Source organism: Talpa europaea (genome assembly GCF_964194135.1).
Source record: "Talpa europaea genome assembly, chromosome: 9".
NCBI classification, from domain to species: domain Eukaryota; kingdom Metazoa; phylum Chordata; class Mammalia; order Eulipotyphla; family Talpidae; genus Talpa; species Talpa europaea.
The window spans coordinates 50,173,667-50,200,959 of NC_140076.1; the positions used below are offsets into that span (position 1 = coordinate 50,173,667).

At 38.7% G+C, this 27,293-nt stretch overlaps 1 protein-coding gene across 1 annotated transcript; it reads left to right on the forward strand.

The window, feature by feature from the left end:
* Positions 1-7,966: 7,966 nt before the first annotated feature.
* On the forward strand, positions 7,967-27,189 carry CRYZ (crystallin zeta; the record flags this gene model as incomplete). Its single annotated transcript, XM_084242344.1, has 9 exons — positions 7,967-7,984; positions 8,185-8,301; positions 9,985-10,137; positions 14,308-14,471; positions 18,131-18,182; positions 21,991-22,140; positions 26,294-26,395; positions 26,503-26,598; positions 27,025-27,189. The coding sequence occupies exons 2-9, from the start codon at positions 8,191-8,193 to the stop codon at positions 27,187-27,189; spliced, it is 993 nt and encodes a 330-aa protein (XP_084098470.1). The 5' UTR covers positions 7,967-7,984; positions 8,185-8,190.
* Positions 27,190-27,293: the final 104 nt, after the last annotated feature.

Here is a 27,293-nt window from a genome sequence, read left to right on the forward strand (position 1 = left end):
GCCTGAGCGAGCCCCGGAGGGTTTTGATTCCCTAATTTAACCGGGTAAGTGGTTTTAAAAAAGTCCCTTTAGTGGTGCAGGCAGCGGACTTCCTTTCCGCTAGGCCAAATGGCCTCGAGTTTGATTTTGGCTGTGCTCCTGCCCGGCACAGGCTCCCCGAGAACTTGTGAGTTAGGAAGGAGCCCTTGGCTGAAGTCATTCTGCTTCAGGGGTTGCAAATTCCTCCGCAGTAAATCACCTGGGGAGATTTACATCCCGGTCCTGAGGCTCAGCCCTAGGTACTAGTAGGATTAGCAATTTGATTCCCCACCCTGGGGTGCATATTGCCCCCTCCCCCCCATATCAACACCCCCGCGTGATTTTCGCTGTGACGGGTCCTGGCCTTGGCCGTTTCTACGACAGCGCGTGCGTCTGCTGCGTCCTGCCCTCAACCCAGCTGTAGATTTCTCCCCTTTGGCCTGCAGTTGCAGAATTTCCAGTTTTTACTGCCTGGTCTTACCCCTGCTTTGCTATTGTTAGAGTTACCCTCTTACTTTTGTAGACAAATGTAGTTTATTTTGGACTTTCTCCTCTGCCTCCCACACCCCCACCCCTCGACCCCCAGTGGCCTTCACCTAGAATTATTATCCCCAAAGGATGCCTGGGGGTGGGGGGGGGGTGGATTACAAACTCTGTTAATACATCACTGGGTGTTTACATGTTTACATAATTTCTAGAGGGGACTCTTTGCAGTGTTAGGAAAGGTGTAAATGATTAACCATTTAAAGGTTAAATTCTACTTATTGGCAGCTAGTAGAAATGACTGTGATCCTGCGGAAGCTACTAGGACACTCCAGAAGTGTCTGGTCATCCACAGCAACCCCACCAAGCTCTGCTCCAACATATTGGAGAGTAACCTGCCCAGTGCCAACCTATCTGTTCATCAAGACAGCTGGAGGGGTTTAGAATGATCTGGTCAACTGTTCCCTCACTTTCCTTCTTATCAGAAGTAGACACTGATATTCAGACCTGTGAAAAAAGCTGACAGAATTTCAAAGCCAGGAAGAAACTTCTCTTTGACCACTTTTAATTTTTTGTTTGCTTATTTTTTACATGTACATACTAAACAATATGCTTACATGTGTCATTCTTGATCAACCAGGGAACATTTTATAGTGACTGATTAAGTTTTTTATTTTGTGTTATATCTCTTTTCTCCTAATGTACCTTTGCTCGGACTTTGTGAGTTGATATGTTCATTCTTTATTAAAATATATATTTCTGAATTTCCTTTGACTTTAAATTTCATTTAAACCAAATGGATTCAAGCACAGAAGGGAATGTTCACAGTTTGAAGAAGAATTTTAAGTTTATATTCCTGGATTTACAAAGTATGGTTGGCAACCTGTCATAGTTAACTAAGTAAAACTGATACTGGAATTGTAGATTTTCAGGCCTAGTCTCCCAGCCAGAAATGGATCCCAGGCTGCAAAGGCAGCGCTGAGTCCCAGCCAGTAGACCACCACCGGTTGGTGTCTCACGAAGCTGCAGCAGGAACTTCGCAGATGCTCAGGCGAGCAAGCAAGAAGAGGCAGGTTTGTTTAGAGAAAGAAAAAGTTTATTGAGGATAAAAGGAACAGAAATAAAGTGGGACTCTCAGGCCATGAAACCAAGCCAGGGAGGGGCAAGGAAGCCAAAGTGGAGTTGTGTCTCAGGGAATATATACCTTCTTTCTCTAATTATTCTAAAGCTCCACCAGTCTCTTTATAATTGGTTAGTTCTTGGTGGTCTCGCTCACTGCCTAAATGTCTCTGTGCCAGGAACTAAGTCTCTGTGTCCCAGCCTTTATCTTTCTTTATTCATTTCCTTTATTTGGTATGTCTTGTTGACCCTAAGGTCATAAAGTAAGTCCCTAATGTCATAAGTCCTGGGGTGTTTGATCAGTCCCCTATGGAATTTGTGGCCCTTATCTCTGGAGCCTTCCTTAACTCTCCTGTAGTCCCCACACTGTCCTTGAGACTGCCTAATTATCCCTAACTTGCCCTAGGATTCAAAACCACAAATTAAAACCAAGGCATTCTAATTAATTTTTAAAGTTTATATTTAATAAATTGAAACCTTATTAGTTTAATTTTAAAAAATACAACGTGACAGGCCTGCTACCACAAATGGTTCAGTCTGAATAATAGAACTGTAACAAAGTGGTCCCCAGGAAAAGGGGAGGTTCCAGTTTCTCTGCCCCACCTAAGGGAGGGTCAAACTGAGTAGTGAGGAGGAGAAGCTGGAGAGGAGGCTGGAGGAAGAAAAGAAAGAAGGAAGGAGAGCCAGAAGGACACCTGGAGGAGGCACATTGAGCAGAGACATGTGAAGAAGCTGCTCTTGCTTCTTGGTCTTGGACTGGTTGAAACAGATGTGAATGAGAAAACTGTGGGGAGGTTAACAATGGCAGCATTTATCTTGATATTGATTTTGCTCCTTCTGTCTTAGACGTGATAGGCCTCTTCTGTCCCTTTCCTATGTGTTCCCACCAGGAGGTGCCATAGACTTGTGGCAGGCTTTGGGGCTTCAGTGGTCCTGCTTTGGGCCAACCCTGTTTGGGCATTTAACCACAAGGGGATGGGTAACTTTGTGAGCTTGATTTGGAAACTAGTTTATTTTTTCCCTTCACTAGATTGCACACAAATTGTATTAAAGTTCCTTTCCATTAAAGATCTTATGCACTAGAGTATGTTTTGTCTTGATGTAGCAGATGGCAGAACCTATTTAGAGTGGGTGGGTTTGGGGGTTCCAGGGTACTCCTCAGCCTGCCCAGTAACAGAACTTGAATGCATGCTAGGCAAGCTGTGAGATGCTCACCATGTGCAGTTCATCTTCACTAGGAACCTGTGCCTGGGGTAATTGGTCCCCTTTTACAGATGGGGAAAATTACTAGTTTTCCTAATAGAATGGTATTCTGTGTATCATTGTTGATCCCCTAATTTATGGGCATTTGAAAAATTTCAAATTCTAAGCAGAGGCTTGAATTATAAAATATGTTATCCTACTTACAGGATTTGCTCGCCACAGATGGTTCAATAGCATTATAAGGTGTATATCTAAGAAATTAAGAGTCCTCTGTGCGAATATTTCAAAAAGTGAGACAAAAAAGATTGTACAGTAAGGGGGAAAATCACCTAACATTTCAGGGTATAAGACTTGGGTTCTAAATTCCTTCTCTGTGACCCTGATGAGTCTGTTAACCTCTTGGAATATTTTCTCATGTATAGAATAAATAGTGATTTTATTTTCACGTTTGCATACAATTAAATGATGGTTTTAATAGGTGGGTGCTTCTCCATCTTATGAAAATAATTTAATGGAGATGAAAGACGTGCTTTTTGGCAGAAATCATTTATTGCAGGGATATAAGAATTATCATAGCTATTATTAGTATTATATTATTCTTTTCTCATTCTTTTTGACATTGTACAACATTTTTTTGAAGCAGATGGTGATTTCTTTGAATAGTTGAGAGGGTTCAGTGGTAACGAGTGCAGAGTGGAGCCTGATCAGTCTTAGTGGCAAAGGCTCTATGGGAAGTAAGATCGACAGAAGCAAAGTAGAAGACTTAGTTGTGAAGGTCATGCCCCTTCTCCTTCCAAACTCAGCAGCATACGAGGGTAGTACTGGGCGAGGCAGGTGGGTCCTGCAAATGCAGTAGTAACTATGAGTCTCCTCCTGTGTTCTTTTCTACCAACTTAGCAAAATGTCAAAATGTAGGGGGGAAAAGTATGTGCCAGATATCTTTGACAGATCCTATTTCAAGATAATTTTGCTTTTATTATTGCTATAGTTTTTGAGGATAATAGTGATGTTGGTTGGTGAAAAGATAGATGCAAGTGCTTAAAAGAAAGTAATGGGTAGGAGGTAGGTAGATATTGAAAGTGGGAAGAGAGCTACTCATCTCACAGGGTGTGTGTGCCTGTGGGGAAGAAGAGAGTGCAGAAAAGAACAGGAGCTAGGACAAGGACAGGGGCATTTTTCTCTTTACCCTTTTGTTCTCTGGGTTTAGTGCAGTGCCTCCTTAGAGTTAATGTTCAAAAATGCATGTTGAATGAATAACAGCCAATGTTTGGTATTAATGTTTTGTTTAAATGATTGTCAAGACGGTGAACTCGAGGTTAAGGACTTGTTTATACAACCAGAATCCTTTAAATTTAGTTACATTAAATCAAAGATGACTATAGAATTATAGAATCAAATATATCCTTAGGAATAAGAAATTGGAAAGGAGAAAACAGTTGGGCAAAGAATAATGACATCTACTAGACACACGAGTAAAAATTTGTCAGGTTCTGTGCTTGATGCTTCCAGTAACATTGAGCTGGAGCTCTGTTTTCAGATAGGGAGCTCAAAAATCTTGTCTGCCTTGCTCACAGCTATGTGACTAGTAAGTGAAACTGGGATTTAGAACTGGGGGGGGTTCCAAAATCCACTTTCTAACCATAACACCATGCTGAAGACAGAAAGGAAAAAAAAAATAGTTTGTATTTTGGATTCTTACTTCCTGATGAAAAACTCTGATCTAGGTAACCTTTTGTTTTTAATCTGATTTATTTTTCTATGAATATTTTAAAATTTTTATTGAGGTAAAACTACATTATAATATATAAGTTTTGGGTATGCTTCATTATGAATCAACAGCTGTATATTCTGCATTAAGTTCACCACTAAAATTTCAGATTTTTTTTTTAAAGATTTATTTATTTATGCAGACAAGAGCTGGGGTACAGGCCAGAGGTGTGGGGGGTGAGAGGATTCACCAGAGACAGAGTGGGGAACAGAACAGGCAGATTGACCGAAGTACACTGCTGAGGGGAGCAGCAGGTGAGACAGGAGAGGTCTGCTGTGTCATGTGGGTTGCTCCCTGGCTGGCCGGGAATCAAACTCGTGCTGCGGATGGCTTCATAGGTTGTGTGCAGTGGCTGCAGATGGCTTCATAGGTTGTGTTTTAACACTTGCGCCACCAGGTAGGCCCTAAAATTTCAGTTCTATCCTTCACCATGTAGTGACCCCTTTTATTCTATTGTCTTCCTTCCCCCCTTTTTTCTGGTAAACACTAACTGCTTTTATTGTTTGAGTTTATTTTTTTAATTTAGTTCATTTAGTAATTTAGTTCACTTGTTTCTTTGTGTACCATATGACTGAATCATACAGTGTTTGTCTTTCTCTGAGTTAACTTCACTAAGCATAAGACCTGTTAAGTCTGTTCATGTTGCAAGTTCATAGGATTCCATCTTTTACAGCTAAGTAGTGTTCCATTGTGGCTGTATACTACAGCTCTTTAGCCACTCACCTGCCAAAGGGTACTTAGGTTGTTTTTAACTCTTGGCTATTATAAATAATGCTGCAGTGAAACATGGGTGGTGGGGTACATGTTTCTCTTTGAATTAATGCTTTGTATTCTTTGGGTAAATACCCAGAACTGGGATAACTGGATCATATGGAATTTCTGTTTTAAATTTTTTAAGGAATCTTCATATTGCTTTCCATTATAGCTGCACTACTTTATGTTGCCTCCAGCAGTGTACAAGGGTTTCTTCCTCTCCACATCTTCCCAACACTTGCTTTTCTGTCTTTTGGATAATAACCATTCCGGCAGATATGTGGGTTCGATGTGCAGGTCCCTAATAAGATATGAAGAACATCTTTCCATCCGGTCACCGTCTTAATGTTTCCTTTGCAAAAGTGTCTATTTAGGGCCTCTGCCCATTTTTAATGGGATTGCTTTTTATTATTGAATTTTATGAATTCTTTATGTATTTTGGATGCACCTCTTGAATAAATGGTGTTTAGATAGCTTCTCCCTTTTAGAATGCCTTTTCATTTCGTTTCTTTCATTGTGAAGAACGCTTTTTAGTTTGATGATTTCCACTTACTTATTTTGTTTCGTCTCCCATGCTCTTTGAATTGAGTCACCAAAGGAAGCAAAGTAAATCATAAAAGTCTTTCTTTTTTCAGTTTCTTGTCTAAGAAATTCTTAGCTTGAGTGAAGACCTAAGTAGAAATAGAATAGTGAGACTGCTGAGTCTGTATGCAGTGGGCAGTCTTTCCCCAGTCGTAGTTCTCTGACATTCTTGTCACCCTAGGGCCTGCTTAGCTGCTCTCCAGTGCATGTGCTTAGACTTATGCTTTCTGTTTGTGTTTACCCTATTTTTATTATTTTTTATTTATTTTTTAAATATTTATTTATTTATGCATATAAGAGCTGGGGTACAGGCCAGAGATGTGAGGGGTGAGAGGATTCACCAGAGACAGAGCAGGAAACAGAACAGGCAGACTGACTGAAATACACTGCTGAGGGGAGCAGCGGGCAAGACAGGAGAGGTCTGCTGCGCCATGTGGGTTGCTCCCTGGCCAGCTGGGGATCAAACTCATGCTGCAGAGGCTTCAGATTGCTTCATAGTGTGGTGCTTAACCCTTTGCACCACCACAGAGGCCCCTGTTTACTCTATTTTTATTTGAAGCCTGACCTTTAGGATATATCAATGCTAAACAAGCTTTGAGCAATGCAAAATTCACTTTCTCCATTGTGTTAGGTGGTATATTAAATAATTTAAAATAAAGGGTTTTAATATGATACAACTTTTTTTTTTTTTTAAAGATTTACTTAATTTTACACAAGAATCAGGGTACAGGCCAGATGCGTGGAAGGGTGAGAGGATTCACCAGCGACAGAGTGGGGAACAGAGCAGGCAGTCTGACTGAAATACACTGCTTGGGGGAGCAGCGGGTTAGGCCAGGCAGGATTGAACCAGGCCAGCCAGGATCGAACCAGCGCAGCAGAGGCTGCAGACAGCTTCACAGCCCTGCGCTCAACTGCCTGCGCCACCATGGGAGACCCATGACACAACTTTTGATTAATTATATCAAGAACATTCCATTAATAACACCTCCAAAATGCTTTTGTGTCCCCTCCCCCGTACATGAAATGCGCTTTATAGCCAGCATAGTCTCTGTTTGAAATAGCCTTGAGTTGAGCTTCAACATAGTAAAAGTCTGAATTCTTTCCTCTCAAGTTCTAGCTTCTACAACTCTTTTTGATGTTTCAGTCACTTGTGTTTGATGAATATAACTATTCCAGAAGTTAGCAAAGATATTCTAGGTGGTGGCAAAATTTAACAAGATTTGATGTGGTTAATTTCAGGAAATTGTAATAACTCATAAATAAAATCATGGAGATAGAGTCAAAACCCTTTCATTACATATACATACAAGAGATGTCTAGTCACCTAATTTTATATGTAAATGTTCTCTATTTTGTCTTATGGTTTATTTTAAATCAGATTTTGTTTACATTTTAAAATACATAATGATAGGACAGCCATAAATTACCCTTAGAATTATAAAAGATTATATACAAAAGTGTTTTCCATTTGTACCCTTTCATTAAAATGAATGAAATTCATGAAGTCAATGTTTCAACATTGATAAATCTCAAATACTTAACTGCTGGGAGGCAAAAGCAAGATGCAAAATTAAATATAATATGATCCAATTTAAATAAAACTTGAAAACATGCCCAAAATAGCATATACTGTTTACTAATGCCTATAAATGGAGTGGTGAGATAACAAGATTCACGGGAATGGTAAACCCTGAATTTATGAAAATCCCTACCTCTTAAAAAGATAGGCAAGAAATGGATTTACAGATGGGTACAGGAGGCTTCAGCTATATCTGTAATGTTTTAGGTTTTTAAAATATTAAGATTTGTAAAAATTGTGGTGACAGGTAATTGTGTTTATTGTATTCATTATATTTCTTTATGTATTTAAAAACTTTGTAATCCAATGAAAGGTCTATTTATCTAATGTTAACAAAACTTAGTTCCAAAAATTTCTAACATATTGCTGTCCAGAATTACATAAAAGGAAACCTAAGATACTGTATTATGCTATATCTGTCCAGATGTTTTTGTTTGCATGTTTGGTTCCCTGTTGAAGGCACTGAATCCCTACAGGAAGTAATATCAAGTATTCTGCTTTGTAGCTGAAGGATTTGTAAGATGAAAGGTGCTTTAACATGAAATGAGATCAGTGGTAAGCCCATGATTTAAATTGTTGTTTGAAAAATTGTTTGATCTGCCCCTTCCAGGGGGGAAAAAAAACACTGAAAGTCTAGATACAATATGACAATACATTCTCTTTTTCTCTTAGTATCTAGATCACCATGGCGACTGGAAAGAAGTTGATGAGAGCCATTAGAGTTTTTGAATTTGGTGGACCAGAAGTACTGAAACTCCAATCTGATGTTGCTATACCATTTCCCAAAGACAATCAGGTGGAAATAATAACTTAAAAACAGGCAATAATTGTACTGAGCCTCTGGCATATCAAGTTAATGTTCAAAAGGAGCACACTCAGAATGATTTGTAAAGATATTGCATTAGAACAAGGTTTTCGCTGCTTCTATGCATGAGCTCTGACAAAGATAACATAATTCTAATAATTAGAGCCATAGATATATGAAAAGGAATAACTTCTGGTTAGAAGAAGAGTTTTGAAGTTGAGAATCATCTATGTATTGCAATAATTGTATTTTTCTGAAATCACAGGTAGTTTTAAACAAGTTATTCCATTACAAGCTTTCATAATTTTTATTTTGTTCATAGTGAGAAAATAGTTTCCTTCTGTATACATGCTTTTTTTCACATATAATTAAAGAGAATTTAAATGTAGGGTTTAATCATTTCTAATGACTGTAGCAATATATGTTTTCAATGAAAAATAAGTATTTTTATTATCGTACCTTCCATGGCTCCCAAGCCTGTTTTCCTTAGCAAGTCTTATTTATGAGAGTTTTTACTATTTGGTCATAACCCATCTGTACAGATTTCTTTCTTAACACTCTTTCTTAATAGACTGTGCTGTAACAGCATCAAGCTTTATCTGATTTCCCCTTTAGACCCTTTTATTCTTTTTGTCTTTATACATACCAGTTCTTTTACCTGGAACATTCATTTGCTCCCATTCTGAAAGAATTTCTGCTCATCCTTTAAGGCCTCCCTCAAATACTACTTCCTTTGTAAGGCTGCTTCTTCCTCTTATAGCAGAGGAAAATATTCTGTATTAATTAAGGTGATAACTTCAATACTAGATGTAACCTTAAAATCTCAATGGTTCAGGGCCTCCCCTGGTGGCGCAGGCTGTTGAGCGCTGCCCTGTGAAGCTGTCCGCAGCCTCTGCAGTGCCAGTTCGATTCCGGCTGGCCGGCGAGAGTCCCATATGCCGCAGCAGACCTCTGCTGCTCCCCTCAGCAGTATATTTCGTCAGTCTGCCTGTTCTGTTCCCCGCTCTGTCTCTGGTAAACCCTCTCACCCTCCCGCACATCTGGCCTGTACCCCAGTTCTTGTATAAGTAAAAAAATCTTTAAAAAAAAAAAAAACCTCAATGGTTCAGTAAAGGAAAATTATTTCTCAGTTGCTAAATTCTAAAATTGAAAAACATTCATGGGTAGCTCTCTTCCAACAGAGTTCAGGGACCCAGACTTCTTCCATCTGTGGGTTTACCACCTTCAAGTCTTGTCTTCTGAGGTGAAAGGGTAGAAACACACTGAATTCCTTGGAAGGTTTTTATGGGTCAGGCCTGAGAGTGACCAACTCACTGCTTTGCTAATATCCCACTGACCAGAACTCAGTTATTTGGTTACTCATATCTGTGAGGGAAGCCAGGAAATAATATTCCTCCTAGGTACCCAGGAGAGGGAAGAAATAGGTTTGATGAGCTCATAGTGATCTATGCCACACATCTCCTCAAGTATTTCCACCAGTAGTTTCCAGAATGTTTTTAATATAGCACATAAGTCATTCTGTTTTTCTTTATTTCTTGGTTTGCAAAACTGGAATTCATTGAAGGTAAGATTTCTTTCTCCATATTTATAGCTTCCATAATCCGTACAGTCCTAATGTAATGCTGAATGAGCGCCTGAGTGTTTTGTGCAAAATAAAATATATTGTCGTTGCAGGTTCTAATCAAAGTCCATGCATGTGGCGTAAACCCAGTGGAGACATATATTCGCTCTGGGACTTACAGTAGAAAACCACTCTTACCCTATACTCCTGGTTCAGATGTGGCTGGGGTAATAGAAGCTGTTGGAAATAATGTGTCTGCTTTTAAGGTATTACATTTTAAATTCTATTTGGCTTAATGCTTTTTCTTAAGATATTTTAAAATTAAAATGTGTTTATATTTCTTTCGAAAAGGCCCCACTACACAATTCCTACCACTTGGGGGACTCCTCTAGTCAAAAAAGAAGTTACTTTTTATCCAGAGGCCTTGCTTGCTTGCATTGTTGGGAATAAGTGCTAGGTAATTTCTGTATTTTCTTCCCCCAGAATTGAACTGTGATACTTTTGATTTAACAGAAATACATAAGGAAAGTCAACAAACAAGGAAATCACACTATTTTTTTTTTATTCTCAATTATATAAAAGCCAACATGGTTTTTTCTTCGCTATAAATTTACCTTCACAGAATAAAGAAAATGTTACTTCCTTTGAATAACAAGTAAAAGATGAAAAAGTAGAAGGTCACTATGTATTTTTAGAGCTCTGACTCAGACCAAGGTGATTGAGTCAATGAAAATGTTATGATCAAGGCTTTTGTTATATTCTAGAAGACATATGAAACACAGACAGTATATTCATGTCCTAGCATCCTTCTTCATAATTTCTTAACCTGCTCAACTTTGGCAGCACATTTGCCAAAATTGGACTGTGACAGAGAAGATTAACACACTCCACAGAGGAAGACAGATTCCTACAGCTTCCCACTCCTCAGCCCTTGGCAATCTGGCTTCTGCCCCCATGCTCCACTGAAATGATTCTTGCTAATGTCACTAATGGCCTCTATATTGCTGGAGTTAATGGGCCCTTTATGTCATTATCTCTCTTGACTTCTGTGTGACATTTGACACTCTCCTCCACTTACTTTTTCTTAAAAAAAAACTTTTTCCTCAGCTTCTATGACATCATTTTCTCCTGATCTCCTTCCCTCTTTTTCCCCTCTCTGGGCATCCTTTTTCAAGCTTCTTTTTCTCTGTATGCTCCTTAAATCTTGGTGTTGCCGAGGGCTCTCCATCCCTTCTTAGACCTCTGCATTTTTTATTCTATTTGATCTTCTTTGCAATGATTTCATGCTCCTCCTTAACCCCCATTGTTATTTGTGATATCTTTAGCTTCGAATTTCTACTAAGCTTTGGACCTGCTGTTTAATATGAAGCCACTCGCCACATATGGCAATTTAAAGTTAAATGAAGTTAAAATAAATTTGCTACCTCAGTCATACTAGCGACATTTCAAATGCCAATAGCCCCATGCTTTTTGTGGCTATCTGATTGAAGAGTGCAGATGGAAAAAACATCTGTCAGCAAAGAGGCTGAGTTAGTGAGCACTGGACCTGCAAGGTCACCCTCTGGGAACCTTTTACTGTGTCTAAACTGAGCTTAGCTTTTCTCCATTCAGATCTGCTGCTATCTTCTGTGACAGTCTTGGTCACTTCTGGGTTTTGAGGCTTATCTCTTCACTCTCCCTCACTCTGCTCTCCCTGACTAGAACGGTTTTCTCTCTTCTTATTCTCTCTATCTCTCTCTCTCCCTCTCTCTTTCTCTCTCTCTCTCTCTCTCTCTCTCTCTCTCTCATTCATTTAGCTAAGATTATCTTACTTAGTCCCTTATCTGGATTTCCATAAAAGACAGTAATTTTCTAAATATAATTCTGATTGTTTCACAACTTCGTTTGGATTCTTATATTAATTCCTTGCAGATTTCTGGTTATTATTGGAACTGCCAGTATTCTGAACGGGGACTCTTTTATGTTCTCTTTCCCACCTGTCTTTCTATTCTTACCTCCCATTACGTCTCATCCTGTAGTTTATTCTTTAGTCATGAACTGTTTGTTCTTCTCTGCCTATTCTATGTTCTTTCATCACTGTGTCTTTTTTTCATATTGGTGGTTCTGCTTGGCAGAAATATATGGAAACTTATAAACATGGGTTCCGGGAATTTTACACTCCAGCTTTAATTTATTTTCATTTTATCCCCTGAGACATTACATCTGTACATGAGCCTGCTTATTAATTGGAATATATGCTGGTGTGTTTCTCAGCATTGAGTCCTGCCATTGTCCCTTTTATTCATTTATTTATTTTGTTTCCTTCACCCCTAATGTTTTCCACTTCTATTTTTCAAAATCTTGCCCTTCCTCACCTCAAATGTTAGCTTCTCCATGAATCTATTCTTTATTTCCTCACTATAGAAGTAACTTATACGTTTTTTTTTTTAAACTTACAATTTCTTTTTTGAAATTTTTATTTATTTATTTTTATTTTTTTAAGATTTATTTATTTATTTATACAAGCACTGGGTACAGTCAGAAGTGCAGGAGGGTGAGAGAATTCACCAGAGCCAGAGCGGGGAGCAGAGCAGGCAGAAGGACCGAAGGACACTGCTGAGGGGAGCAGCGGGCGGCAGGAGAGGTCTGCGCGCCATGTGGGACCCTCCTCCGGTGGCCGGGGAGCAGCCAGGGATCGAACCGGCGCCGCAGAGGCCACGGTCAGCTTCGCAACCCAGCGCTCAACCGCTGTGCCACCGGGGAGGCCCTCTTATACGTATTTTAGATGATGCGTCATGCTTCCCTGTTTCATAATTATTTCTGTCCTTTACTTCTCTCTCTTCCTAGACTTTAAGATACTTAAGTTTAAGGGATTGTCTTCCTCTTGAAAGCTCTCACAGAATTCTAAGTAATGCTTTCCATACAGCAAGTTCTTAGTAAATGTTGAATTATATTGAAATTAATCTTGCCTGTCTCTGTGGCGCAATCGGTTAGCGCGTTCGGCTGTTAACCGAAAGGTTGGTGGTTCGAGCCCACCCAGGGATGGGGCCCCACCCAGTGTTGGGCCTCCCCGGTGGTGCAGCGGTTGAGTGCTGGGTTGCGAAGCTGCCCGCAGCCTCTGCAGCGCTGGTTCGATCCCCGGCTGCTCCCCGGCCACCGGAGGAGGGTCCCACATGGCGCGCAGACCTCTCCTGCTGCCCGCTGCTCCCCTCGGCAGTGTACTTCGGTCCTTCTGCCTGCTCTGCTCCCCGCTCTGGCTCTGGTGAATTCTCTCACCCTCCCGCGCTTCTGACTGTACCCAGTGCTTGTATAAATAAATAAATAAATAAATAAATAAATAAATAAATAAACAAACAAATAAATAATAAATCTATAAAATAAAAAAAAAAAGAAATCAATCTAACATGTTTGTAAGCTGTCAAAACAGGATTAATCGTAACGTAGCCATGCTTGATCATTTTCAGGAAACGAATTTGTCTTTCCTAGATGCTTCTTGAAATTTGTTCTATCTCTACCCCACTGCCTAGTGCTATTACTTTTTCAGATATCTTTATTGTAGTACAAATTTAAGTATACTGAGAGTTATTGCCTTAGTGTTTTACTTATTCCAGCAATTTTTGTTAAAGAGGGAGGAATTAGGGCAATTGTCTCTAGTGGGCTAATTTCCCTGTTGTGGTCAAGGTGGGCAGGTCTGCAATGCTGTGTCATACTTACCACACCTTCAGCTTTGCAGCTGCTTTTCAATACCTAGGACCATGCACATATTTATTGAGGGTTTATTCTTTTCTCACACTGTGATAAGTGAAGAAGCCTGTCCTGACTTATCCTGCTATCAGGAGACAGGTAGAGTTAGCTACTTTTTTCTGTATGACTGAAAAATGAGGGAAATGTCAGGGTGAGGAATTCTATAAATTTAGAGCAGGTGTTGGTGTGTTGAGAGTTTACGTTTTGTTGGTTTTTTTCTCCCAAGTATTTTGGACAAAAAATGATGTGTATTAAGGGCCATTTACTAAGTGATCTGAGAAAATTTCTAAACTTCTTTGCACCTCAATTTCCTCTTCTGTGTAGTGGGATTACTTTAAAGTGGAATGTTGAAAGAACTTACCTCACAGACTGTTGTAAAGATCAAATCATGTAAAAATGATATAGTTAACGCAGTGCCTAGCACAGAAAGCACTCAATAAAGATTAGTTGTTATCATCATATTATTCCAGAGGTTCTCTTTCCTCTTATTTGACCTATCTCACTTCATTTTTTTTCCTTAATAGTTCCCATTAATAAAAATTTAAAAATGCTCAATATTTTCAAGTTATTTTTTATGAACCTCTAAGAAGTAGAAAATAGTATATAAATAAACACTTAATGCTCGTTATAAAGGTTGCACTATGAAGGATTGTGTCTATTTGGACACTATATTTTAACTCCTGATGCCTATATTAATTTGTTGCTTTCTCCAGAAAGGTGACAGAGTCTTCACGAGTGGCACACTCACCGGGGGCTATGCAGAGTATGCTGTCGCAGCAGACCACACCGTTTACACACTGCCAGAGAAGCTGGACTTTAAACAAGGGGCAGCCATTGGGGTCCCATATTTTACTGCTTATCGAGCTCTGTTTCACAGGTAACAACACACAGTGAATTTTACAGTCACAAAGAAGGGCAGTATTTATTGACTTCCTTCTTCTATCTGTCTATCCTCCTGCCTGTCATTTTTCATTACCATTTAGTTACTATCAAAGACTTGTGGATGGAAAGTGCTAATTTGGAAGATTTTTCCAGCCAGTAGGTATACAAAGAAGAACAAAATGCTATCTTTGTCTTCAAGATGCTCACAGCCTAATCAAGGATAGACATAAGAGTGCTTTTTATATATAATATGGAAAGTACAGTGACAGAGATGTGCTTGGGGACTTAAGGGATCAGAAGGGGCATGTCTGTGGTGATGAGGTGGGACAAGGTATAAGACTTAGATTATTTTAAAGTCATGGTTCAAAAATCTTGTTCTCTCTACTCATCGAAACTAATTGCCTCAATTTAAAAGTACAGGATGGGACCCTTTCCCAGATTCATTGGTCAGGGTTCATGCTGGGATCTGAGAGTCTGTAATCAGATTTCTGAGGCATTTGATAAGGATCCAAGGGAATTTGCTTGGGCAGTGGTAGCTGGGAGAAGAAAGGGCATTCTAAACAATGGGAGTAGCCTGGATTGTGAGGAAAAACATCCTGATGTCTGGGGAGAGCCATAACAATTAGTTTTGTTGGAGAGATTTTTAAGGCTAAGGGTGGCAGAGAAAAAGGTTAGGACATGGTAATCTCTATAAATGCCAGCTGCCATTATTAAATAGATAGGTTTTTAGATTGTGAAAAGCTAGATTATAGAGCTCACACATTATTCTGTAAGGGATTAGGGACCATAAAATGTTTTATTCAAGAGCATGGTATTTGGTATTCAGAGCCCTTACCTGCTATGTGGAGGATTGATTTGATGATTGGAATGGAGAAACAGATGGGAGGGTATTATAGGAGAATCCTCTAGAAAAAATGCTTATGGCCAAAGCAAGGGTTGTTATGGAAGAAGAGGTAGAGGAGAAAAAAGGTGAATCTGCTTAGAGCATAAAACCAGGAATAATTAGTGATTGTTTGCATGTGGAGAAAGGGAGAGATGCTTAAGAATTAACTTTCTAGCTTAGGTAATGTTTATCTGTAACAAAGAAAGGGAAGAAAACGTTTCAAAGGGAAACTGAGTTTAGGTTTGGACTTGAAGATGAGACATAATCCAACAGTCTGCTGGATCAAAGAGTCTGAAACTTGAACCCTGGAGATATAAATTTGGGGCTATGAGATGGAGGAGAAAGTCAACAAGATGAAAGTGGTTGAAATTCCTCGGGTAGTGAATACAACAGTGGAGTGAGAATAGAACCCTGATGAGCATCATCATTTAGAGTATAGTCAGATGTAGGGGCAGAGTCCTAAGTATACCAGAAAGAGTATATCCCAAGGCCAAGAGGTGCTATAGTCGTGTTGTTGTTTATACATCTGTTAAGCTCATGGACTTTGGAGACAGGAAGAACTGAAATAGAGTCCTGTCTTCACCAAGTACTAGTTGTGTGACCTTGGGCAAGTTACTTCTCTGTCTCAGCTGAAGTTTACTGATTTGAAAAACAGATAATAGTATTTACTTTATAGGGATGTGGTGAGAATTAAGTGCTAATGCATGTAAAACTCTTAGTAGAGTCTGGCACAGAAAAAGTGCTTAATGAATCTTTTTTTTTTTAAATTTTTTTAATAGAGGCATGTTTTATTTATTTATTTGTTTGTTTGTTTGTTTGTTTTGTTTATACATGCACTGGGTACAGTCAGAAGTGCGGGAGGGTGAGAGAATTCACCAGAGCCAGAGCGGGGAGCAGAGCAGGCTGAAGGACCGAAGTACACTGCTGAGGGGAGCAGCGGGCGGCAGGAGAGGTCTGCGCACCATGTAGGACCCTCCTCCGGTGGCCAGGGAGCAGCCAGGGATCAAACCGGCGCCACAGAGGCGCGGGCAGCTTCGCAACCCAGCACTCAACCGCTGCGCCACCGTGGAGGCCCCTCTTAATGAATCTTGATAGTGAAATACAAGTATATGAGAAAGAGAAAAAATTGTAAGAAAAATCTGACCAGCAGATACAGACCTGGAGGAGTTGCAGTTCTAGTTCAAAGGCAGTCTGCTGACAGGAATCCCTTCTTGCTCCAGGAATTGTCAGTCTTTGTTCAAACCTTCAGCTGCCTGGATGAGACCTGACCATATTATAGAAGGTAGTCTGCTGTACTTACAGTTCATGGATTTAAATTAAATATCAATCTTATCCAGAAAAACACCTTCATAGTGTTTTTGGATAGACATCCAGAGTCATGTTTGACCAAATATCTGGCACCATGACCCAGTCAGTTTGATACATAGAATTAATCACCACAAAGACTCTACACAGTTAGAATAATGACAGTAGGGGCTATTGGTGGGTGGATGCTGGGGTTGTGGGAGGGGAGACTTTGCTCGCTTTTTCTTCACTCACTCCAATCCCAGAGGTTTAGGAGAATGTGCATTAATATTTGAGTGGCTGTTTTTAATGTTTAAAAGAAAATTTATTGAGAAGTATTTCATATCCTTAGTAAAACATTAGTAATTCTATCCCATTCATTTGTAATTCACTTTTTAAAATATCCAAGAGTTTTGGTAATAGTTACCTCAGTTTATTACTTCAAATTATCAGTATAACTCACTGTCCTCAATCTCCAAGCACAAATGTTGGAGAAAGCTTCATTTATTGCTCATAATTGCCATTTGTCAGCTGTTGGCACACAGCCTTAAGCGGAACTCTGGGTAACTGTGTTCTTACTCCTGGACTGAACATAATGTCTGCACGGTGTAGCCACCCCCTATTGTTCTAGTAAGTAAGAGATCCTCCCTGAGAGTCAGATCTGGATCACACAACAGCTGCTGGCTTATGACATTAGCACTTGTCCATCTGGGATGATAAAGCATCCCCTGTCTGCCTTGCTGTATGTTCCTTGTTTTCCGTATAATAGAAAAGTAGTATGAACCAGAAGTAAAAAGAATATGTCATTTCACCAGAGGATTTGGACATTCTAAGGGATGACATGGGAACCTTTGTAACAGGATTTATTCTATTTCTTACACTCTTGCCTTTGCTGACTCGGCATTGCTTTCTGAAATGAGGGCTTAGAGGCTGGTATGACCTCGAGTTCAAAGGCAAGGAGAAATAAAAATGTTTTCTTACCCCTGCGAATAGTCTCCCTACTGTGTTTACTTGGGTATTACACTGGACTGCAAAGATGAGTGGACTCTAATAAACCTGTATTGAGGACTCTAATAAACCTGTGGACTCTAATAAACCTGTGGGGGCATGTGGGAACAAATGAGGGGTTCCAGTTCTTGTAAGTTCAGCAGTTTCACTACCTATACATTCAAGGACTGCGCCCTCTCAGAAGGTAACAGCGTGATGTGATCCCCGCGTCCCACACAATGTCTGGTGCATAATGGACTCCCAGTAAACATCTGTCGGATGAATGAATGAATTGAAGGTCTTCTTTTATCTGTAACTTTGAGGAACTGTTGTTTGATTCTGTGGAGCTAGGAGAGTATTTTGAGCTGTATATTAGGATGAATTTCCTCTCTGGGCAGATGTTAGCTGAGCTGAGGGTAGAATTTCCTTAAGAATAATGACCAACATCTGAGCTTAATTAACTTCAAAGTAAGGTGATAAACCTATGCTTTCTTTTGCAGTGCCCATGTGAGAGCTGGAGAAAGTGTTCTGGTTCATGGGGCTAGTGGAGGAGTAAGTATTTTTTTTTTTAAGTTTATTTTGAAATGAGTATGTTTTTGCAAGTTTTGCACTGTATTTCTAGGTCATTTTTAAAATCCAAAATTGTAAATGTAGTCAAGGGTGCTTTTTCCCAGCATGTAGTGAAGCTTCTTTAAATTCTATATTCTAAAGGTGATTCCTTGTCATTAGTTTAGCATTTCTTGGTTAATAAGTCCAATAGATCATCCATCAGAAATGCTTGTGTTAGGTTTTCCACCTGTGTGGGATGCGAACCAAGATAAACTAACTTTTCTTTTTTTCTTCAAATGGCATATATCAATGGCATATTTATTAGAATTTTAAACAGTTCTTTAAGGTTAATATTAATTCCATATTCCCTTAGATAAGAAAACTAAGGCTCATTAAAGCTGTACCTGTGTTGCCCCAGACAGCACTGCAAAGCCACACTGTGAATTCTCAGTCCTTTCGATCTCCTTTCCTCTGCTTACCCACTGCGCTTTGATGACATTCATGGAGTGCAGAGTGTACAGCTGTGTCCTTAACACCACAACCCACAGCTTAAAATGCTAATGGGACCGAGGTGAGGGTGGGGGAGGCAGAACTCAGAATTTATGAATTAAGCACATCAGTGAAATCACCCAACACAAGGCTGTCAAAAACCTCTTCAAGGAACGGCTGTCAATCTGCCTCTGAGGAGCTTAGAGGAAAAGTTAGAGCTCTAAGGTTGAAATTTAACAAGAAATCCACATGACCTCTATCCTGCATGTAGAGGCTTTAAAAATTTTGGAGACAAGATTTTCGCATTTTTAAAATAAAAAGCCTGGGGCTACATGGCTCACCTTGGGGAAGCCTGTTAACCCTTTCAAAGCACCATGCACTCTTCGAGTGGCTTGAAAGAAGTATCCTATTACATAGACATTGTCCCCAGAATAATGAGTGACATCCTTACAATATGAATTTACCTCGACAGGTAATACAGAAAATTCAGTTCATTGTGTTCTGTTAACTTTAGATAGATGAATCACAAGGTTTCACAGTCAGCTTACTATGAATCTCAAATAGATGACTTCAGAAGGATTTCACAGATCAGACTATTTACTAAGAAACACCAAGAGTGTCTTTATAGGACTTGAGAAAATATGATAGATATACCTTGTCAGATATTGCTATTGTTTTGTTTCACCAAAGAGGCTATCTTTAGGTTAAATAAATTTAACCCTAAATAACCAAAGGATCTGACAAACACATGCATTTATTTAAATTGCTTTAGCTTCAGAGAGCCAAAGGCTTGCTCTGTGTAGAAGGGAGAGATTTCAGTAGAAAGAAGAGAGAAGACTTTAAAGAAAATCTCTTTTTATTCCCTTTACTCTCTTGTACAAAGCCTGGATGCTTCACCATGATTTTCTTTTTAAGGCAAAATCCACACTGTTCTCCTAGCTGGCTGAGTTTGTTAAATCCTTGGCTGACTGGGACAGGCTGATGACCTGGTGGGAAGCGCTTCTGATCCTCCCTGCCCTATCAGAGGGAAACAGTACTAGCTTCTGACTTGCTTCTGTTCATACTTTCTGTCCTCATTTAATTCAAATTCCTTTGGGATTATGTTGTATATTTAAAGTGGTGTGGAATTTATGAACATAGCTATTATTCAGATGCATTGGTGGGGAGTGCCCTATTTCAGTGTCAGCAAATACATAGGAAAAAAAAAATAACTGACACATAATGGTATATAATCTATTGAAAGGGTATTGCTACAATAGTTGTTGAGAAGAATGAACAGTGCCTTTAAAATAGCAATTGAGGGCCCCTGTAAAGTAGTGAGATCATATGGAAATGCATTTATGTTAAATTTTTTGTTTACAATGTGGTTTTAGTATAGCCTGTTTTCTGATTTTTAATTGAAAATTAATGTAGCCAGAATCAGTTGTATTTCATAGTGTATTGTAATTCATGGAACAGAATGTCTCTCTCACTCTCTGAACAGTGAGTTCTATGTATACGTGTGTGTGTGTGTTTTCATTTATTTTGCCTTAACTCAGCTGTGTTCAGGCTCATCCCTCACATGTACCATACCATCTTTAAGATCTGTTTTAGGCCAGGGCAGGGGGTGGGGTGGGGGTCTATGATTCTGTTGCAATTTTAATTATCACTATTTTTCACTATAATCTTTTTTATTATGTCTAATCAATATGATTTTACCTTCCTTTACAATCAGTAAGGGATGCTTGTGCTGTCATCCTTCCTTTCTTTAGATCATATCACTCTCTTGCTTAAACTTTCTAGTAAGTTCTCCATCATTCTTAAATGTAATCCAAAGCTTTTTCTACAAATACTATGTGACTAGGCCTATCTGTGCCGCCCTGGCCTTGTCTTCTACTCTGTTCCACATACTCTGCTCTTGATGTTGTTTGTAGAGTTGCAGGGTCCTTGGGTTCACTTTGGAAAGGTTTCACCAGAACTCCCCTTTCAGTGGCACGCGGCGAGTTCCCCAGGCTGGTTTCTCCATGAGACAGAGATGTTAGTTATATTTAAAGAGAAGGTTTATTAGGGAAAGGGACAGGTTTGCTGAGAGAGGCCTGCATGGGTGCAGGCAGTTGGCCTTGACAGGTCAAGGGCAGGCAGGAAGCTGCTGCCCTGCAGAGGGAGAGAGTTGGTGGAAAGAGGCACCTGCATAGTCACAGGTGGGCAGTGGGAGTGCTGCCCTGAGCCTGTACAGAGACTGCACTGATATAGCCCTTTTCTCTTTGGGAGGGGTCACTCCTCCGTGGAGTGGCTGCTTCTTGCTGATGTTGGGTAACAGGCAAAACTAGAAAGGGACCAGAGATTCCAGGGTGGGCCCAATCTCCATATCTTTACCCTCAGGACTGTGCTCCACTCCCTATATGCCTTGTGATAAGGCACTGGTGCCTAAGGGTCACGACCTCCACAACTGGGTTAATGGTCATGTTATTCCCCTGGACCCCCACCTCCTTGTGTGAGTCAGGTTTTAGTCTTGTGAGGCCTCCTTTCCAGTTTTTCTGTTCTTGTCCTCCATCACCCTCAAGCCAGATTCACCCTTTTTCAGTCCTTTGAACACCCCAAATTCATTCCCACTTCACCAGGTAAGTCATGACCATTTTGCCTACCACACTGTCCAGGGGCTTCCCAGATCCTCATGTGGCTTGTCCTCCTTTTTTCGGTTATCATTTCCTCAGTGACATTTCCTGATGATCTAACTTCAGTCCCTGTCCCTAAATCTTTCTACCTAAGTGGGCTGTTTTATTTTTTCAAGGCACTTTTCATTTTCTGAATTTCCTTTATTCATTTATTTTATTATTATTGCTTTCATGTATTTGTCATCTTTCCCCTCCCATAGAAGGTAAGTTTCTTGGGGTCTCCCTTGTGGCGTGGGGGTAAAGTCACAGCACTATCAACGCTGTGGTCTGAGTTCAGTCCCCAGCCAGGGAGCTAACCCATATGGGACGGCAGTGTATTTCAGTAGATCTGCCTGTTCTGCTCCCCACTTTGTCTCTGGTGAATCCTCTCACCCCCCACACCTCTGGCCTACGCCCCAGTTCTTCTATGCATAAATGAATAAATAAATCTCTAAAAAAAAGAAGGTAAGTTTCCTGCAAGAAGTACCATGTAAACATTCAATAAATGTTGATCATACAACTGGTACATTATAATTGCTCAAAAATGTTAGCTGTTGCTCTTCTCCCTTCTAAATGACGCAAAGTTCCTTAATAGTTGGGATTGGAACTAGAGCTTACTGTATACATTTAATGAATATTTGCAGGAATGCTAAGAATCTGAAACTATTGAGTTACATTTTGTTTTTCAGGTTGGACTAGCAGCATGCCAAATTGCGAGAGCTTATGGTTTAAAGGTTTTGGGCACAGCTGGCACTGAGGAAGGACAAAAGATTGTTTTGCAGAATGGAGCCCATGAAGTGTTTAATCACAGAGAAGTTAATTATATTGATAAAATTAAGGTGAAATTATTATACAATTTTATAAAAGTAAAATTTCATTTCATGAAAGAATTATATTTTTAAAATTATTTTATCAACAGAAGTTGGCTTTCTTGAATGCCTCTGTGTATTTTTTATGCTTGTTTGTTTTAAAGGTTTATTTTTTTACAGTTACAATTTTTTTTTCTTATGGCAATACGGTTTTGTTAACTATGGTCCCCATGTTGTACATGATATCCTATGATTTATTTATTTTATACTTGGGTGTTTGTGTTTTTTAACCCTTTTCTAACATTTCAACCTCACCCTCTACCCCAACCATTTACCTCTGGCAACCACCAATCTGTTCTCTGTACTCATGAGTTCAGTTTTTGCTTTTTAGATTCCACATGTAAATGAGATTATATGATATGTCAGAGATGTCTCTCTCTGACATTTTTTTATCATAATGTTTTATTGCAAGATTTATTTTTTATGCCTGAAAAATATTCCTCAGTGTGTGTGTGTGTGTGTGTGTGTGGTTGTGTGTAACGTTTTCTTTAGTCATCCATTGGTGAACACTTAGGTTGCTTCCATATTTTGGATGTTGTAAATAATGCTGCAGTGAGCATGGTGGTGCATATTTCTTTTTGAATAATGTTATGTTTTGTACAGATAAATGTCCCAAAGTGAAATTGCTAGGTCATATGGTAGTTTTATTTTTAATATTTTGAGGAACCGCCATACTGTTTTCCAAAGTGGCTGCACCACTTTACATTCTCACCAACAGTACACAAGGGTTCCCTTTTTTTCCACATCCTCCCAACACCTGTTACCTATTGTCATTTTGATTAATAGCCATTCTAGTAGGTGTGAGGTGGTATCTTATTTGCTTTTCATTAGTGATGTCAATCACTTTTTCACATAATCCTGAGCCATCTGCATATCTTTTTAAGAAAATCTATTTAGATCCATTTTTTAAAATTGGATTGCTTGGCTTTTTGCTATTGAGTTGTCTGAGTTTTTTATATATCTTTGTGTATTGACTCCTTATCAAAATTATGATTTGCAAATATTTTCTCCCATTGTATAGTTTGCTTTATCATTTTTTTGTTTTATTTTGCTGTGTGGAAGCTTTTTAGTTTCATTGTATTCACACTTGTTTATTTTTCTGCCTTTGCTTTTGGCATCAAATCTAAAAAATCATTGCTAAGACCAGTATCAAAGAGCCTACTGCTTACATTTTATGTTAAAGATTTTATGGTTTTAGATTTTGCACTAAAATCTTTGATTCATTTGTGTTGATTTTGTGTAAGGTGTAAGATAATGGCCCAGTTTCATTCTTTCATATGTAACTGTTGAGCCCTACCTATCTTTCTGTCTATCTATATATCTATCTTTCTACTTTTTAAAAGGATGGGTTTATTAGAAAAAGGAGAAAGAAAAAGAGAGGCACCTGCACAGTCATAGGCTGGTGGGGGTGGTTGGGGGGCTGCTGTCCAGCACTATATACTGAAAAGACTGTCCTTTCTCCATTATATATTCTCGGATTCTTTGTTGTAAATTAATTGATCATATATGTGTGGGCTCTTTAATCTAGTCCACTGATCTGTAAGTCTGTTTTTATGCCAATTGGTGTACTGTTTCTGATCACTATAGCTCTGTAATGTAGTTTGACGTTGGGGAGCATGTTGCCTCAGCTTTGTTTTTTTAAGATAGCTTTGGCTGTTTGGGGGTTTTTATTTAAAAAAGCAGAAATGGCTGTTTTTCAAACCATTATTTATGTCTTATTCATATGTATAAAATAAAAAATTAGCCCCTCCAGAGTCTTACAGCTATAAAAATTGATATTCTTTAATGTAAATTGCATTTTTAATAAAGCCAAAATTTGTAATTGTAGGGTGTTCTTAATATAATTTTTATTAGTGTAAATTCTTCATGGAAGGTGAGGTATCCATCGATTATAACCTGGATCTTTCTAGCCTAGGGAATAAAAGTTGTTAACTGGATGCTTTGGAGGAATAATCTCTACCTCATCCAGCAGTGAAAAAGCATTCATAGTTAGTTGTTACTTATATTCCATTGCTACAACAGAATCAAGCAGATTCTGAAATGCTCTCTTTGAACTATAGTAGCAATTTACTAAACATTGATTATTTTGCTAATTCTCAAACTACTTGCTCACAATGAGAAAGAATTAGAATTTTCCAGGTACCAATTACTATGTAAACTAGGTCATTACAAACTGAGGAAAAACATAAGTTTATTACCACTAAATCATCTTGTCAAAAAACTGAAGAAAGGCACTCCCTTATTGTATGTCTAGGAAGCCTAAAATCAATCATGTCTTCACTCCTGAGCTGTCGTCCAAGAGTACTTACAAAGATGAGAAACAGCCAGTTTTTATAAGAATATATTTTTGTCTTGCAATAATTGCTTTTTAAGGTCATGAAGTCCTGTAGTTTTATGTCTTCTACTATTCCTTTTGCCTAGGTCTCTTATTCTCTAAAAACATACTCTTAACCTTTTATCGCTCTCCTCTTTCATGACTCCTTTTCCACCAGATTTCTTGAAAAAGTGGTGAGCACCCTTCCTTACCTCCCATGCTGTTCCTTGCAGGTTGGCTTCCACCCCATTTCACAGTGCTGATCAGTGGTCACTGGTGAGCTCCTAATTAGCAGTGTGCTGCTCGTTTCATCTTTCAACAACAGTTGACCACGACTGCATCTTCTGGAAACTGGGTCTCCTCATATTTCCCTGACTTCATTTTGAGTCTTCTTTCTCTTCATATTACTTTAATGTTGGCATTCCTTAGTTGTTTTTTTTTTTTTTTTCCTTAGTCTCTCATCTTCTTAGGCTCTAGGTCCTCATCCCCATCCATCTCATGTACCCTCTTGGCTTCATTTAGCACCCATGTTCGGATGATTTCTAGTGCTATCTCTGGCCTGAGTTCTGCTCCTCCCTGCCACCAGCTGCTGGACAGTGCTATTCATTTGATTACCTAAGGCAGAAACCTGGAGTTCATTTTGTATTCCTATGTTTTAATTACCATTCTCCCTTCCAGATGAGGCTGGTCACTTCCTTCTGTCAGTTCCACCTCTGACATGCCTTTCAAATATCTTTTTCGCTGTTTTCTTCACTATGATGATGGTATAGTCCTCGTCGTTCCTTTCTCATAATTGAATGAATATCCTCTTCTGTTTTCTCTACTGCATCAAGAATTATTTGGATCTCTTTTAAAAAGTCTCCAGAAATACTAAAACAGGAGATCTAAGAGAACAGAAATTTTCGCGTCTCTTATTTCCTGCTGGACTATCTTTGCATAAAATGGTGTCTGGTGTATGAATTATTTAATGAAAAAATTAATGTCCCCCCAAAGTCCAAATTCTTTAATATGGCATTTAATGTATATTGCACAGTCTACCTGTTTACAGTCTCTTCTTACTTGTTCCTCTTCTCTGCCCCTCACCTTTCTAAATACATACTCCAGCTCTGCTGGGCTATTTTTAAATCCTGATTTGTACTCTCAGACCCTTACATCTTTGCTTTTTTTATTTCTTCCATACAGGCTGACTCTGCCTCATATTTAACCTCCCCTTACTGTGTTCCTTCCTTTCTGATAAGGAACTCCTAACCAGGTCATCAACTCTGTGGAGCTTTCTCTGGCTATTACAGTAATCAAAATTATATCTCTCTTTCGTACTCTAATAGACCATTATTTACTTATTTAGTATATCAAAGCTAACTGTTAACCATTTGGAACAAAACGGAATGCACACATGCAAAAATCCTGCCTATGACTTTTGGTTTATTTTTTAATAAAAATGGGAGGCCCCTTGAGGTTTTGGATTTTTGATTTGTTGTTTGTTTCTCTGCGAAAATACATTTTGAAGATAGGTAATTTTCAACTAAGGTAAAGTTATTTTATAGTCAAATTGAACTAAGTGTCTGAAAATTCTAGACAAATTTTATTTCATTATAGCATTTATTTAGTAGAAATCTATATATTTTAGATGTCTTGGCTTGCACCTTGGAATTACATCAACAATCTATAACTCAGTCTTTTTAAAATTTGCTTTAGCTTTAAAATTAACATTTTATGTCATCTGAAATATTTCTGTAATATATGGGACTGTGATAAGTTTTACAGTTTTTTTACTTGTTTTCTTACTCTGCATTCTTTTATATCATATAGAAATCTGTTGGTGAAAGTGGAATCAATGTAATTATTGAAATGTTAGCTAATGTAAATCTTAGTAAGGATTTGAATCTTCTGTCACGTGGAGGACGAGTAGTAGTAAGTGTTTCCTTTTTGTTTTTGTTTTGAACACTTTGAAGTTTTACCATAATTTAACTCTATTTTGCAATCATCTTTAACTGGAGAAAAACTGTTTCTCATAATAGGTTGTTGGTAGCAGAGGTCCTATTGAAATAACACCCCGGGATACCATGGCAAAGGAATCTAGCATAATTGGAGTTTCTCTCTATTCATCAACTAAGGTAGAAAAAAAGTGATTCTGGTTTTTGTAAGTAAACATGATACAATTTGCCTAGTCAGACTGAAAATTTAAGTGGATGTTAAACTTAGTTTACAAACTGTTGGGTTAAGGATTCATTTCTAGATAACTAGGACAGCAATATAACTTATTTTCCAAGTTAGGACACTTTTGAGAGAGAAAGGAGATAGTAATTACTTTAATGCAATACATGTTTTGTAAACTGAGACTGTCTCAGACAAACTGGACTATGGTTACCCTATAAAGAGCTATTGTTCTATAACTTTGGACAAGCTGACAAAAGCCATATATTTGTAAGAAACTTTTTAAGTTGTAAGTCATAGATTCTGAAATTGTTTAATGCGTCTGAAAACTAAGTGATGGTTTTCTCCATAAGAGAAAATTAAAAACTTTTTTTTTTTTAATTTAGGAGGAATTTCAGCAATATTCTGCAGCCCTTCAAGCTGGAATGGAAATTGGTTGGTTGAGACCTGTGATAGGTTCTCAGTATCCATTGGAGAAGGTGTCCCAGGCTCATGAAAATATCATTTATGGCAGTGGGGCTACTGGAAAAATGATTCTTCTCTTACAGTGATGAATTCTTCCATGTATTACTGTGTGAATAGAAGTTTCTTACCCTAGTTTTTGTTGCATAATTTTTGCTTTACTTAGACTCGTTTGATTTAGTGAGTTTCTTAT